The 16,035-nt window shown below is 38.6% G+C and overlaps 1 protein-coding gene across 13 annotated transcripts in view; it reads right to left on the bottom strand.

The window, feature by feature from the left end:
• Positions 1–1,041: 1,041 nt before the first annotated feature.
• Positions 1,042–16,035, bottom strand: part of ZDHHC20 (zinc finger DHHC-type palmitoyltransferase 20) — a 93,957-nt gene continuing 78,963 nt past the window's right edge. For 2 of the 13 annotated variants that reach the window (XM_009191617.4, XM_009191620.4), the window contains 6 exons: positions 15,339–15,454; positions 12,196–12,273; positions 6,294–10,665; positions 5,538–5,615; positions 1,749–1,794; positions 1,049–1,546 (listed from right to left, as the gene is read on the bottom strand). In XM_009191617.4, the coding sequence (XP_009189881.1) occupies positions 12,236–12,273; positions 15,339–15,454 (154 nt within the window). In that variant the 3' untranslated portion in view covers positions 1,049–1,546; positions 1,749–1,794; positions 5,538–5,615; positions 6,294–10,665; positions 12,196–12,235. Of the gene's footprint in view, positions 1,547–1,748; positions 1,795–5,503; positions 5,616–6,293; positions 10,666–12,195; positions 12,274–15,337; positions 15,455–15,805; positions 15,851–16,035 lie in introns of those variants that run through there. The other 11 variants (XM_017951125.2, XM_021929485.2, XM_017951123.3 and 8 more) reach the window with 11 other exon arrangements.

Here is a 16,035-nt window from a genome sequence, read left to right as displayed (position 1 = left end):
CCTTTTTCTTTCAGCACTTCAAGTGTATCACCTACTTTCCATATGGCATGTAAGGTTTCTGCTCAAGGGCCACCAAGCTTCTACTTACAGTCTCTTTGAAGCTCTTTGGATTTCATTCTTGTTCTTCTCCAGGTTCTTTTTTTCAGCCTCTGACTACCTGCTGGCACAAAGCTATCCTACTTCTTTCAGTACTTCTTATTATTGATTTTTTTCATGGAAGCAACCCGTATTTAGTATTTGTATCTGTTATCTATTGCCTTATAATAAGCCACCTCAAAATTCAGTGTCTCAAAACAACACTTACTTTGTTCTGAACCTGCAGTTCTAGGCAAGGCTCCATGGGGCCAGCTCATTTCTCTTCCCTTGGCAATAGCTATGGTCACTTGAAGCTGAGGACTAGAATTATCTAAGGGTTTTTTTACTCACATTTGTGGCAGCTGAAGCTGGCTTTTGGCTGAGACTTTAGCTGGGACTGTCAGCTGGAATAGCTACGTAAGGATTCACCATGTGGCTTGGGCTTCCTCAGGATATATGGTGGCTGTATTCTAAGGACAAGCTTCTATAAAGAGAGAAAGTAAGCTGGAAGCTGTATTACATTTTCTAGCCTAATCTTTAGAAGTGACACCGCACTTCTATATATAATATATATAATATTATATATAATTATATATATAACTTCTATATATAATATAATTCCATTGTATTATATTCACCAGAAGCTACTTACTAAGGCCAGCTCATATTCAACAGAGGGAAATTCAAGGGAGAAATATGTCAACCAATTAGTAGATGTATTTTAAAACCACCATACTGCTCACTTTTCTAAAATCAAATTCTTCACCAAGAGTCATTATCTATGAAAACAATGCAGAAGAAACATGAAAAATTTCAGAAGCTTAAAAAGAAGTTGGAGAAAGTAATAGTAAATCTCAGAAGTCATATGAAAAGAAATATGGTGGGAAGTGAACAATTTGAAGAATATAAAAGGGAGATAAAAGAACGAGCAGGATAGGAGATGATAAAAAAATTAGGAGACCTGAATCTCTTCTTAGAGATTAGTTTATTTTTCTGATGGCGGGAAGAACACATACAGAGAGCTGGAGCTGAGGAAGGTCCCTGTGTTCTGCGTAGCCGACTTTGGCGAGATGCTAGAGTGAAGGGGCAGAGTATGGCAAGTGATGAGAGATGAGGCTGAATAACTTGACAGGAGCCAAACTGATTTGGGTGTTTTTTCCTCCATGCTAGGAATCTGGAACCTTTCCTGGGGGCAAAAGTAAACCAATGACAAAGTAAATGACTGGAGATTTAAAATGTCACCTGTCATGTGGCTGCCTTTGAACTGGAGTAGCCTGAGTCTTACTAGATGAGCCTGGAGTCTGTCTCTTGGCCTTAAATCACCACCATAAACCCAGGAAGTCGATGATTCCTTTGTTTTCTGAGAACAGTTTCAGTGTGCTGGCTGGCAGGTCCATAGGGATGGCAGAAGTGAAGAAAATGTAGAGCCAGAGGAAAAAGGATACACAGACTTCTCGAGATTTCTCTGAAGCTATGGAACATGATGAATTAACGACGGGTTAAGTATACTTTTCAGTATAAATGTTAATGCTTTCACATCTTTCATTAGTGGTATGTATGAAAAAATATTTAACATCTATAAACCAAACAATAGAAAGGGATGCCATTTACTATTTATAGTTTATTTCAGAAATCAATGAATTTAATTTAATTAATAAACATTGGTAACATACCTTTTTGTATCTCTGTAGTTGTACTGTCTTGCAACTCCTGCTGCATCTGTAATATGTAAAATATTATTTATAATGTTTAAGTTAAACCAGAGACATTATTTTGAGAATGATACATCATTTATTAAGTCTTTCATATAAAAATTTCAGAGGCGGCCGGGCACGGTGGCTCAAGCCTGTAATCCCAGCACTTTGGGAGGCCGAGAAGGGCGGATCACGAGGTCAGGAGATCGAGACCATCCTGGCTAACACGGTGAAACCCCGTCTCTACTAAAAAAATACAAAAAACTAGCCGGGCGAGGTGGCAGGCGCCTGTAGTCCCAGCTACTCAGGAGGCTGAGGCAGGAGAATGGCGTAAACCCGGGAGGCGGAGCTTGCAGTGAGCTGAGATTCGGCCACTGCACTCCAGCCCGGGCGACAGAGCAAGACTCCGTCTCAAAAAAAAAAAAAAAAAAAAAAAAAAAATTTCAGAGGCTAGATCGAACTTGAGAATTGCTTAAATAAAAAAACCTCCATAAATAAAATTCCTTATTTTAAGTTTAGATAATAGAGAACATATGTGTTATGTGGTTTGGATTAATCTGATAAAAATACAATTAATATTGCTATACTGAAATAGTAGATACTTTGTGGTGATAATGATATGATATCCAATACCTTCACAGATTTTAGGTATAAAGACATTTTTTCCTGACAGGTTTAGGAATAGTTTGAGAGACAGTTTTCCATACCGTTTCTGTGACAAAAACCTCATCGATAGGCTTTATAAAATTAGTAAATGACAATAGCATCATCAGACAGGCCTTGTAGAATAACTCAGTATCAGATAAAGGGAGCCTTTATTGGAGGAATCTTATATTATCTTTCATTAACACTATGTATAATGTACAGTTTTACATGACTTGAACTAAGAAACTACTAATGTTATTATTTTCTTTTCTTCCAAAAGCTCTTCTCCTAAATATTTCCTATGTGTAATAGATTAGTTCGTTATACCCCAGTCACAAATACTTTCATAATACATACATTTTACTTAGATTAAAAATCAAATACTTTTCATGATAGACTGCTTACTGTTACCCTTACAAAAGTAAGCTAGAGAAAAGGAGATGTTAAAAAAATTATAAGGAAGATATAAAGTATATTTACAGTACTGCACTGAATTTATCAATACCGTAAGTTTACTTCATGTGTTTCTGAGATGAATCATCTGTCTGAAAATGCAGGCAAAGATACAGATCTCAAACTGTGGTACATATCAAGCAAATCAGCTTTTTCTTAGAATGTTATTTCTCTCCTTCTTGGAAGCACTTTATGCATCGCTAGTGGTACTTTCTTTGGGTTCTATGATTTACACTATTAAACTAAACATGATGAAAAATACAAGAAGTCCTAGCTAGAGCAGGGGATCTATTTGGAAAGGAAAAAGTAAAATTACCCGTGTTTGAAGATGATATAATTTTATATTTGGAAAACCTAAACACTCCCCCTAAGAACTGATAAACAAATTCAGTAAAGTTGCAGGATAAAAAAATAAACATACAAAATCAGTAACCTTTGTGTATACCAACATTGAACAATCTGAAAAAGAAATCACAAACTATTGTCATTTACAATAGCTCAAACAAAATAAGATATGTAGGAATACACTTCACCTAAGAAGTGAAAGACCTCTACAGTGAGAACTATAAAACATTGATTCAAGAAATGGAATAGGAGACAAAATTGAAGATATTCCATTTTCATGGATTGCAAGAATCCATATTGTTAAAATGTCCATCCTACCCAAAGCAATCCACAGTCAATGAAGTCCCTATCAACATACCAATGATATCTTCACAGAAATAGAAATAATAATCCTAAAATTTTCTGATGGAATCAGAAAACACCCAGAACAGCCAAAGTCATTCTGAGCAGAACAAAACTGAAGGAATTACATAACCTGACTTAAAATTATACTACAGAGCTATGACTAACCAAAGCAGCATGGTAACTGGCATAAAAAAAGACACATGGACCAGTACAACATAATAGAGAGGCCAGAAATAAATTCATACATCTACAGGGAACTCACTTCAACAACAATACCAAGAACATACCTTGGTGACAAGACAGTGTTTTCAATTAATGGGGCTGTGAAAACTGGATATCCATGTTTAGAAGATGAAATCAGACCCCTGTCTCTCATCACACACAAAAATCAAATGCATTACAGACCTAAGTCTAAGATGTCGAACTATGAATCTACTGAAAGAGAACACTTGGGAAACTTCAGAACATTGGTCTGAGCAAAGATTTCTTGAGTAATACCCCTGAAGCACAAGCAACCAGAGCAAAAATAGACAAATAGGATCATGTCAAACTCAAAAGCTTCTACACAGCAAAGGAGACAACCAACAAAGTCAGGAGATAACCCACAGAATGGGGGAAAATATTTGCAAACTATCCATCTGACAAGAGATTAATAACCAGAATATATAAGGAGATCAAACCACTCAATAGGAAAAAAAAATCTAATAGTCTGATTTTAAAATGGGCAAAATATCTCAATAGACATTTCTCAAAAGAAGAAATGGCAAACAGGCACACAGTGGCATACAAATGGCAAATAGGTATATAGAAAGGTGCTCAACATCATTGATCATCAAGGAAATGCAAATCAAAACTACAATGAGATAACACCTCACCCCACTAGAAAGGGCTTTGATACAAAAGACAAGCAACAACAAACGCTGGCAAGGATACAGAGAAGAGGGAACCCTCATACACTGTTGTTAGGAATGTAGATTAGTAAAACCGCTATGGAGAACAGCGTGGAGCTTCCTCAAAAAACTAAAAAAACTGCCGTATGATCCAGCAATCCCCCTTTAACAGTCTTTGCTCCTGTACCCCATCAGGAGAGGCAGATGCTATAGCCAAGTATTGTGAAGAGGTGGCTCAGCAGTTTGAGAAAAGCAGCATTATTTCTATATATCTGTCAGTTCCAGCTGCTATTATGCACAATTATATGATGGATCCAGTGTGGAAAGATGTTAAAGAGAGCATTTGGGTATTTATCCAAAAGAATGGAAATCAGTATGTGCAAGAGATAATTGGTACTTCCAAGTTTACTGCAGCACTATTCACAATAGCCAAGATTTGGAAGCCAGCTATGTGACCATCAACAGGCAAATAGATAAAGAAGATTATGTATATATATATACACACACACACAATACACACACACGCACATACGTACACACAATGGAGCACTATTCAACCATAGAAAAGAATGAGATACTGCATTTGCAACAACAATGAAGGAACTAGAGGTCATTATGTCCAGGGAAATAAGCCAGGCACAGAAAGACTTCTCACTCGTTTATGGGAGCAAAAAATTAAAACAATGAAACTCATGAACACAGAGAATTGAATGAAGGTTACCAGAGGTTGGGAAGGGTAGTGGGGGTTGGGGGTAAGTGAGGATGGTTAATGGGTAAAAAAAATATATAGTTAGATAAAATGAATAAGATCTACTACTTGATAGCACAACAGGGTGACTACAGTCATCATTAATTTAGTGTACATTTAAACATAAAACAGTATAATCGTAAGCTTTGTAACTCGAAGAAATGATGTTTGAGGTGAGGAATACATTTACCCTGATGTAATTATTATGCATTGATTGTATGCCTCTATCAAAATATCTCAGGTATTTTATAAATATGTACCTACTATGCCTCATATAAATAATTTTAAAAAGAAAACTACATGAGTACCATGAGATCACTTTCACTGTGAAACATGATTTACCGGCAAGACAAACTCCTCCTGTGGAGATGATGGGCATCGCCTGGTGTTTTAAGTGGATACCCGCAACACTGGAGCTCACTGCAAAGGGAACAGGAGGTGGATATGAGAACATTACAATAGTGTAATTAATACTCGATTAATAGGCTGAGTTTGAACACACAGGTACACAGCATGGACACTGTAAAACTCGTAAGTGGGATCACATTATATGCAGATTGCAGATTTCGGCAATTCGACTTTTTTTTTTTTTTTTTTTTTTTGGAGACAGAGGCTTGCTGTCACCCAGGCCAGAGGGCAGTGGCGTGATCTCGGGTCACTGCAACCTCTGCCTCCTGGGTTCAAGTGATTTTTCTGCCTCAGCTTCCCGAGTAGCTGGGATTACAGGCACCCACCACCACACCTGGCTAATTTTTATATTTTTAGTAGAGACAGGGTTTCACCATATTGGCCAGGCTGGTCTCAAACTCCTAACGTCAAGTGATCCACCCACCTTGGCCTCCCAAAGTGTTGGAATTACAGGCGTGAGCCACTGCACCCAGCCTGCAATTTGATATATTTACCTGTCTTCAAGATCTTTCCTTTCTCATGGAGATACTTCAATTTTTACAAATATAGCTACATGAAATCTTTAATTGGCTTCAGTAACAAACTTGGCCTCTTTGGAAGGGCATTGGAACACAGATGCCATAAAAGAATTCTACATAATGAAATCTATTAATTATTCAGCATTTTAACAATCACAATTCAACAACTTACAGTGATCTGAAGGTCCTCAAGGTCCTAAATGACTTCTGAAATTAAATTATGTTCAGTTAAAAGCCGCTAAACTCTTTAGGTTTTGAATAAACCTAAGTAAACTACAATTTTGTTGCACTAAAATAATACCTATCTTAAAGGTGGTTTTCCTAAACTATTAGCCAATCTCTTTCTCTAAGCACTATTTTACCAGATTTTCAAGTTGATAAAAATAATGGTTATTCTCTCATTTGGTAAATACCACTTTATAACAAAGAAAACACTTCAAATACAAGACTTTATTTGTTTATTAATAAAGTAATTCATTATGACTTTTGAAAAAAAAAAGTTGTAAAATGTTCTGCGTACATGTCAATGTAGGTTAGGCCAGCCAAAAGACAAAGCAAAGCGTCAACATTAAGTCACAGGCTAGGATTATACAAATAAGAACAAATACACGGCTTACAGTACTTGTTAGGTAAACACAACCAAACTAAACTGTACTTCAAATTTGTTTATATAAAAGCATATTAAAGCTCACTTTAAAATAGTGTCCATCTTTTCTTTTAAACAGGCATAGACTCATTTGCAGTCATGTACAAATATACCTAATAGCTTTCTTCATCTTTTAATACAAGTGCAATTCCTTGCTTCTTTATGCAACCTAACAAAATAATATAGAATGAAGTCATTAGAAAAATATGAACCTTTCTGAATCTATATTACATTTTAATTTAAACTGGAAAATACAGTTTAGATCATATGAAACATATGGATTTCAGACATGTATTATCTGTTTCTAACAGATTATCAGAGATGGTCTTTATTTTGGCTGAAATGCAAAAATATGACTTTCTTAATAACAGATTAGTTAAAAATACTTTCCATTGATAGCAGTGCTAGTCCCTAGAACAAAAGGTAAGCAAAACTTATTTGTAAGTTACTGCCTATTCACTGCCCAGAATATGTAGATCCTAACTCTAAGCCCTTAATATACATCTGTTTTAAAGGTAACTGAAAAGAGATCTCACATGCCTGATAATCCTTAATTTAAACAGTCCTGTAAACATAGTCAAAATCTGCTAATAGAAATACAATTCAAGTAAACATTGCATATTTGATTTAAACCACCTTACCGTTAAATTCACTCATGACACATTGGATCATAACCACTAATATGTAAAAAGTTTTTAAAAAATCATCCTTATGTATAGATGAAAATAAACTTTGTAAACTTGTTCATTTAAAATAACTAATGTACTGCAGCTGCTCTTTGGTTTGGCATGGTTTCAGGTACTGAATATTCAAGTAAATTTGTTCCCAGGTAAACCACGTCTCCTAATTTGTTTTTAATGGCAATGGTAAGACCTGAACTTCATTTTTCTTAAGGTGTCATCACAAATGTTCAAGTGTTTGAAGGACCAAAGATAGTACTTATAAAATTTGACAGGGCTTCATTTTGATTTTTTCTCCCCAAATAGTTGATAGCAATAATCAATACCAGTTGAAATACCAAAGAGGCAGCCTTTCCCTGATTCCCACACCACTTGTAGGCCTTTGCTAGAATGGTCATTAATACGTATGAATCAGTTCAGCTAAATATTATTTAGAATCTGGCAAAATGCTGGCTGTAAATTAAACCAAAGATAAATAATTCAAAGGCTTTAACTGAAAATTTCTGAAAAGATGTTTGCTGTGCTATTATATTAAAGATGTTAAATAACAAAAATTAAAAGAACTGAGAAAGACTATACTACCATGAAAGTGCGTAATAGTGAAGAAGAAAATAAAGTTTCCTTGGCGTTAGCCAGGTACATGCAAATCTTTCGATCTGAATGTAGAAATACTCACAGAAAGTACCAGAACATTTCTGAAAGTAGTCACGTATGTTTAAACATTTATCTCCTTATAATATGCAAACTGCCAAACTGAAGTTATGTTTTTAGTTGGTAGTTGATATATATTTTTTTTTGAGATGGAGTTTCACTCTTGTCACCCAGACTGGAGTGCACCAGACTCTTGGCTCACTGCAACCTCCGCCTCCTGGGTTTAAGTGATTCTCTTGCCTCCACCTCCCGAGTAGCTGGGAATACAGGAGTGTCCCACCATGCCTGGACAGTTTTTGGGTTTTTTTTTTTTTATTTTTAGTAGAGAGAGGGTTTTGCCATTTTGACCAGGCTAATCTCAAACCCCTGACCTCAGGTGATCCACCACCCTCGGCCTCCCAAAGTGCTGGGATTACAGGCATGAGCCACCATGCCCAGCAATAATTGATTATCTCTTAACTCTCATTCTAGTTTGCTAGAATCGAGATTATTAAGACTAAGGAGTTGAAACAAAGGTAGAAGAATCCATACTATAGTATTCCAAACTATGTTTTCAAAGCTAACTCATTCCTTTGGTTCAAAGAGAAAAATAGTTGCCTCCTTTTAAAATCTAATATTAGTATGGCTGATGGAAATTAGACCAAATTATAAACAACAAATTATAAACCTACAGTAGCAACCATAAAATTTATGCTGTACTAGGAAATGACAGAGCTATTCCTAGTGTATTGTTTAGCATATAGAAGGTACTCCAAAAAATTTACTGGGGCTGGGCGTGGTGGCTCATGCCTGTAATCCCAGCACTTTGGGAAGCAGAGGTGGGTGGATTATTTGAGGTCAGGAGTTCGTGACCAGCCTGGTCAACATGGTAAAACCTTGTCTCTTCTAAAAATGTAAAAATTAGCCGGGCCTGGTGGCATGAGCCTGTAATCCCAGCTACTTGAGAGTCTGAGGCAGGAGACTCTTGAACCCGGGAGGTGGAGGTTGCAGCGAGCCAAGATCCCACCACTGCACTCCTGCCTGAGAGACAGAGCAAGACTGCCTGGAAAAAAGAAGAAAAAAATTTACTGGGTGAATGAAAAGTGATTTTGCAAAATTAGGCATCGCAGAATGTTAGAAGTCATCCAGTCCAACTCATTCACAACACCCCTCCCCTGCAGTCCCATTTTACAGACAGGAAACTCCAACCTGTAGTACTCACAGATGCTGCTGAGATTCATCTCCACCCACCAACGGGAAGCAATCGATTATTTTGGGGTGGGTGTGTGGTGGTGGTGTGTGTGTCTGACTAAAAGGTGTAAAGGAGGAGTAACATTTCGACATTGTTTATTCTGTACTTTTCTTTGGAGTTAATGCAACAACTCCTGTCGCTTAGATTAGATTTAAAAGGAAAAAGGAGAAATGTTTCTAGGCATAAGGGTTACTGTTAGAAAGTCAGACTTGAGACTGTGCATCTAAGAGTAGAATCCACTTCTCAGAGACTGGGAATGTAAAATGACCACTCAGGTTAGACTCTCCAACTGAGAGCCAGGAGGAAAACTTAAAAGTTTTTTTGCCTAGTTTGAATTGCATTTTAAGTCACTGTTTAAGTTGTTACAGTATTACTGTAAAAAAGTTTCAAAGTAATTTTTAGTCATTACCTACCCTGAAATTTGAAAGTCAAGTCAACAGCATGCTTTAGTCTAACTACTGTTAAAACTCAAACTATTCTTTTTTTAACAGATTACAATATTCCTCTTAGCTTTTCTTCTGGACACTTACACTTCTTCCTACTGTGTCCAGTGCTTCTCCAGCACATGTACCTCTGTGTTTCTCTGCCCATGTACACACCCCTGAAAGTTCAACAACAAAAGTTATAAAATAGCAGAGAGAACCCAAAATAGTTCTTATCCTGCCGAGTTCCCTTTAAGCCTTGGGCACTTGTTCCACTACATGGTTGTATTAATGCTTATAACTAAGCTTTCGATGAATTAGACCAATGTGTTCTATGTTCTAAATGATATTTAGATATCTGAATCCTTCTGTTATGGCCAACAATAAAAGTTATTAAAAATATTGAAAAGTATAAAATAGTAATTATAAATTAGCAAATACCCAATTTAAAAAAGCATTTTCCTTATACAGTACAAGCAACAGTAATTTGAATATTATTCACTTTCAGCCACCATTTGTCCTAGATGTACTTTACTTTCAAGTTTTTAAGCTTGTGTTTTTAGAGTGAAAATGTATATGGATACTAATTCTAATAATGTAATTCAGGTATCAAAAAATACATATGCATGTTAAAATGTGATGACAGCTCGTATTATAGCATCTCATAACAGGTAAGTATTATTTCCAGAATAACATTAAGTCACTTTTGTAGCTCTAAGTCAGTGCTGCACAAATGGACACAAGATTAAGGCATCGTTCCGCTCTGGAGCAGTGCGTCTGTGGATCCCAGGAACTGTACAAAGGCTTTCTTTTTTAAAAAATACATCTTCTGTTATACTTCAATTATTTCATTCCATTGATCATTTTCTTCCAAATGAAAATTGAAAATATCAGTCTATAATGTTTTCATACACCTACAAAAAAAGAAACAAATTGTTGGTTAAAACTTGATTTTTTTATTTCTGAAAATATTTACTAAATGGTTCTGTGGGCTAAGGTACAAAGCAACTAATATAACAAGATGGAATATAAGTAAGTCCTTAACACTACTAATATTATAATAATAAAGATTTTTGTAGCAGTAAATGAGCGGGTATTACTTTCTTCCCCTGAATCAATCAAAAGAGTATCTTAAAAGGGAGAATCTTACAGTACTCCCAGACTGCTAACTTGGACATCATTTGAGAAGACATCTGGTCACCTACACCTGTCCTAAGACTGGTGCGAGATGTAGAAAACTTCCCACAGCAACTGTTAAAGGAACTGCAGCTGAGGATTCTCAACCACCACAAGCATCAGCAATTATTCCGCCCACATTAAGAAGAAACGTGGACCTCGGACTGCGGGCTTGTCTGGACACCAAGCACTCCACAGCTCCAGCTCTCGGTGACATGGACCTGGCTTACGATCACCACATGCGGGTCATACAGCTCCTCTCCTGACTGCAGCCACTCTGCCCAATGTGACCTCCACCCTGAGTGCCTGTGATCTGACTCTGTCCTGGGTCTTAGGCTCTGGCTGCAGATGCACGCAGGCTCAAGGTCCTCTGCAAGGGCCTAACTGCTGAGGACAAGCCCACAAGTGAGGAAACAGATGCTCCTCTAGCTGACACTCCAGATAAGACGCCTTTAGAAAAACAAACTCTGTTATACAGGAACAGGATGATAAATGTGATAAGCTCCATGTTTGTGGTAATTTACTACTTAGCAATCTTCTCTTGCTGTGTCTTTTACAAACCATATAACATAAATAAACCTCTTAATTCTTTTTTAGAGTCTTTGGTCATTTTTCTCTGGGTTGAATTTCCTCAATAGTGGACAAAAGTCGTTTTTTTTTTTTTTCTTTTTTTTTGAGACGGGACCTTGCTCTGTTACCCAGGCTGGAGTGCAGTGGTGCCATCTTGGCTCACTGCAGCCTCGACCTTCTGGGCTCAAGTGATCCTCCCACTTCGGCCTCCCAAGTAGCTGGGACTGCATGTGTGCATCAACACAAACCTGGCTAATTATTTTTTGTAGAGATGAGGTCTCACTATACAAATTTAAGTATCTCACCCAGGCTGGTCTCTCACTCCTGGGCTTAAGTGATCCTCCCACCTTGACCTCCCAAAGTGCTGGAATTAGAGGTGTGAGCCACCTTGCCTGGCCACCTTTTTTTCTTTAATTAATAAGGTACTGTTTACTGAAAAGGCCAGTGGTCCACATACCAGTCCTAAACTATTTTTATTAGTTTCTTCATTAATTTACCAACAAATAGTTACTAAGATTGTGCTATAAGGAATAAAGAAAATGAGATTTTGGCAGATGTTACATTCCAGTCTTTCCTGTACTGCCTAATTTTGCTGATACAATTAAAAAGACTAAAAAAAAGAACTGCAAATTCTTTAAAGATTATGAAATATGAAAATAAGCTGCATTTATTCAAGGATTACCTTTACACTGTCTTACCTTATTCTTATTCAAATGGTTAGTTATGAACAAGTGGTACTCAATTTTCTATTGCCACTGTTACATGGTTATTTGTCCCTGTAAGCACATAATTGTGTATGACATGACAAAAAAAAAAAGAAGTATTAAGTTTCTGGCTAAATGGTAAAAATTGATTACAGCAAAAATGACTATTATGTAAATACAAAATAGGCTTATGGTGTCAACCATTTGTCTTCTTATAGAACCCAGAAGTAAAAAGCTAACATTAGGAGTCAAAAGTTTGATTTTATGTTTATCCTGTGGAAATACCCACTGGCTTTAAAGATGTTAAACAGCAATAATTAAGAAGTTCGCAAAATGAACTTTTCCCTAGAGCTTTATTTTTTAGAGATGGGCCTCAATAGTATTGCCTAGGCTGGCCTTAAACTTCGGGATTTTTCCTTGACCTTATACAAAAGGTGTAATGATCCTAAGGAAGATCCTAAAAATACTAATTTAAGAGAATGTCTTAAATGCTGCTAAAAGTCAAGACAACAAAAAAACTTCAGAAATTCTAACCGTGTTTTTAAGGGTATTTAGGGTATTTGCTACAGTTAGTACAAATGGAGCTAAATGTCTGGAATCGTTTTTCTTTTTCCTTTTTTTTTTTGAGACAGGGTCTTGCTCTGTCATCCAGGCTGAAGTACAGTGGCATGATCATAGCTCACTGTAGCTTCAATCTCCCAGGTTCAAGCAACCCTCTCGCCTCAGCCTCCTGAGTAGCTGGGACTACAGGCACATGCCATCAGGCCTAGAAAAATTTTTTCCCAAAGTTTTTGGTAGAGATAGGCTGTTTGGCCCAGGCTGGTCTCCAACTCCTGAGCTCAAGTGATCCTCCTGCCTCAGCCTCCTAAAGTGCTGGGATTACAGGTGTGAGCCACTGTGCCTGACCCAAAACCACTTCTCTATAGTGCAAGGAGATAATCACAGTGTTATTACTATTATCAATAAAAATTATCTCAGATGTGTTTTAGGCTGTAATGCTAGTTAAGTAGCCAGACAATATTTTAAACCCAGGTCTGATGAAAATTCCCACTTCAATTTTGCTGACTATTCCATACCTGAATCCTCAATTCATAAATGATTAAGAGTCACCTTAAAAAGGTTAAAATATATTCAGTGTGCTCTTTTTTTTCTTTCTTCCCCAAGATGGAGTCTCACTCTGTCGCCCAGGCTGGAGTGCAGGCATGCCATCTCGGCTCACTGTAACCTCCACCTCCCGGGTTCAAGCAATTCTCCTGCCTCGGCCTCCCGAGTAGCTGGGATTACAGGCATGTGCTACCACACCCGGCTAATTTTTGTATTCTTAGTAGAGATGGGGTTTCACCATGTTGGCCAGGCTGGTCTCTAACTCTTGACCGTGTGATCTGCCCACCTTGGCCTCCCAAAGTGCTGGGATTACAGGCGTGAGTCACCGCGCCTGGCCAGTGTGCTCTTTTTAAACTAAGGCAGCAAAGAATGCAATGCTTTTCAAGAATTCTTGTCAACTAAGCAAAAGCTGGGACCCTAAAGAATAACATTGCTGGCCAGACGCGGTGGCTCATGCCTATAATCCCAGCACTGAGGGAGGCTGAGGTGGGCGGATCATGAGGGCAGGAGATCAAGACCATCCTGGCCAACATGGTGAAACTCCGTCTCTACTAAAATACAAAAAACATTAGCGGGCGCAGTGGCAGGCGCCTGTAGTCCCAGCTACCTGGGAGGCTAAGGCAGGGGAATCGCTTGAACCCGGGAGGTGGGGGTTGCAGTGAGCAGAGATTGTGCCACTGCACTCAAGCCTGGTGACAAAGCGAGATTCCATCTCAAAAAAAAAGAATAACGTTGCTTATTCAGAACAGCCAATGCCAAAAGAACTTTCCACATCTGTGTGGGGAAGTATGTGGCCGGGTTAACAAAAACCTGCAGTTGCACAGAAAAAAACATGAGCCACTATACTCTCCTCGCTCTATCCCTTCCTCATAGAAGCTACTAAGAACCACAAACACGGCCGGGCGGTGGCTCAAGCCTGTAATCCCAGCACTTTGGGAGGCCGAGACGGGCGGATCACGAGGTCAGGAGATCAAGACCATCCTGGTTAACACGTGAAACCCCGTCTCTACTAAAAATAGAAAACAGTCGGGCGAGGTGGCGGGCGCCTGCAGTCCCTGAAGCTACTCTGGAGGCTGAGGCAGGAGAATGGCGCCAACTCCGGGAGGCGGAGCGGCACAGCCAGATCCGCCACTGCACTCCAGCCTGGGCTACAGAGCAAGACCCGCCTCAAAAAAAAAAAAAAAAAAAAAAAAAAAGCCAAGAGACAGTAACAAACTGAAGGGGCGACAGATATTAATCAAGACCCTCACTTAGGAGACAGAAATGGAAATTTACTGAGGTCAATCTTTATAATGAAGAGTTGGGCAGGGTACTATGTCTGTAATCCCATCGCTTTGGGAGGCTGAGGCACGAGGGATTGCTTGAGCCCAGGAGTTCAAGACAAGCCTAGGTAACAATGAGATCCCATTCCACAAACACAAAATAAAAACTAATGCAGACACAAGGGAGCCAGGGTCCCAGTTACTGAGGCTGAGGCAGAGAATGGCGGGAACTCGGGAGGCGGGAGTTGAGTGAGCCGAGATCCCATGCCACTGCACTTCCAGGTTGTCAGGAGCTGCAGACTCACCTCAAAAACTTACAAACACCTTTTATATATTTTGTCTTAATTATTTTATTTATTTATTTATTTATTTTGAGACGAGTTCAGCTTCAAGTGCCCGGCTGGAGTGAGGGCGCCTATCTCGCTCCTGCAAGCCTCACTCGGGTTCCCCGGCCATTCTCCTGCCGGTGCCTCCGAGGAGTTGGGACTACAGGCCACCGCCAGCCTGGCTGAGTTTTTATATTTGTAGTACAGACAGGGTTTCACCGTTAGCCAGATGGTCTCATCTCCTAACCCGCGGATCTACCTTTCTGCCCCTCGCTCTCCCAAAGTGCTGGGATTACTTGCCGCGGAGCCACCGCTTCAGCATGTATTTAAAAATTTCACATATTTTAGTATTTTTTAAATGTTACATCATTTTGAGTTTTCCACATGTATCATATCTCATGCTTTTCATTTGAACCAAAGCAGTGTTTCAGATGAGAACTATTACCTGATTTGACGATGCCTTCTTCAGCTCCATTCTCCAGCCACTGAGATTCACTGTCCAACAAACGGTTTTTTGATTCACTAAGTGGTTTGATAGGAAAAGGCTGATTTGAGCCACTACTGAAAAGAAGAGCAAACAACTTAATAAATAGCTTAATGCTCAACGGTGGATACTTAATAAATTAATAAGCAGCAAATTAGTATTCCTTCTCCTAAATATGTGAGGGCAACTCATGAGATCTTAGTACTCTGAAAAAACTACCTTCAAAATAAAAATATGCCCACAACCCCCCATTAAATGGCTCTCTAGACCCAAGAATCTGTATTCCAACGCTGCCAATGAAAACAATTAGTCAAAATCTAAAAAGCTTCAGAGGCCAGTCTGAACTGTTCTTAATATGTTAATCGGGAGCCATAGGCAGTGCAAGGACAGGTGGGGATCTATGTCTGTGGCCAGTACAAAACAATTACCTGTCATTTCCCAAGTTTTCTGCTTTCTACCTCTGCAGTTTAGATCTAAGGGGAAAAAATGATTCAGTGATTTAGCGTAGACTTATTTTTCTAGCTAAAAGATCCAGGGAGGGAGGGAATGGAGGAAGGAAAGGAAGAGGAAAAGGAAACTAATATTTGTTGGTTCCCTATTATGGACCAGACACGATGCCAGGCACCTTATATACATTATCTCAGCGCTCCAAATAACC

This window comes from Papio anubis, chromosome 15 (assembly GCF_008728515.1).
Source record: "Papio anubis isolate 15944 chromosome 15, Panubis1.0, whole genome shotgun sequence".
NCBI lineage: Eukaryota > Metazoa > Chordata > Mammalia > Primates > Cercopithecidae > Papio > Papio anubis.
This window is presented reverse-complemented; position numbering and strand designations above follow the sequence as displayed.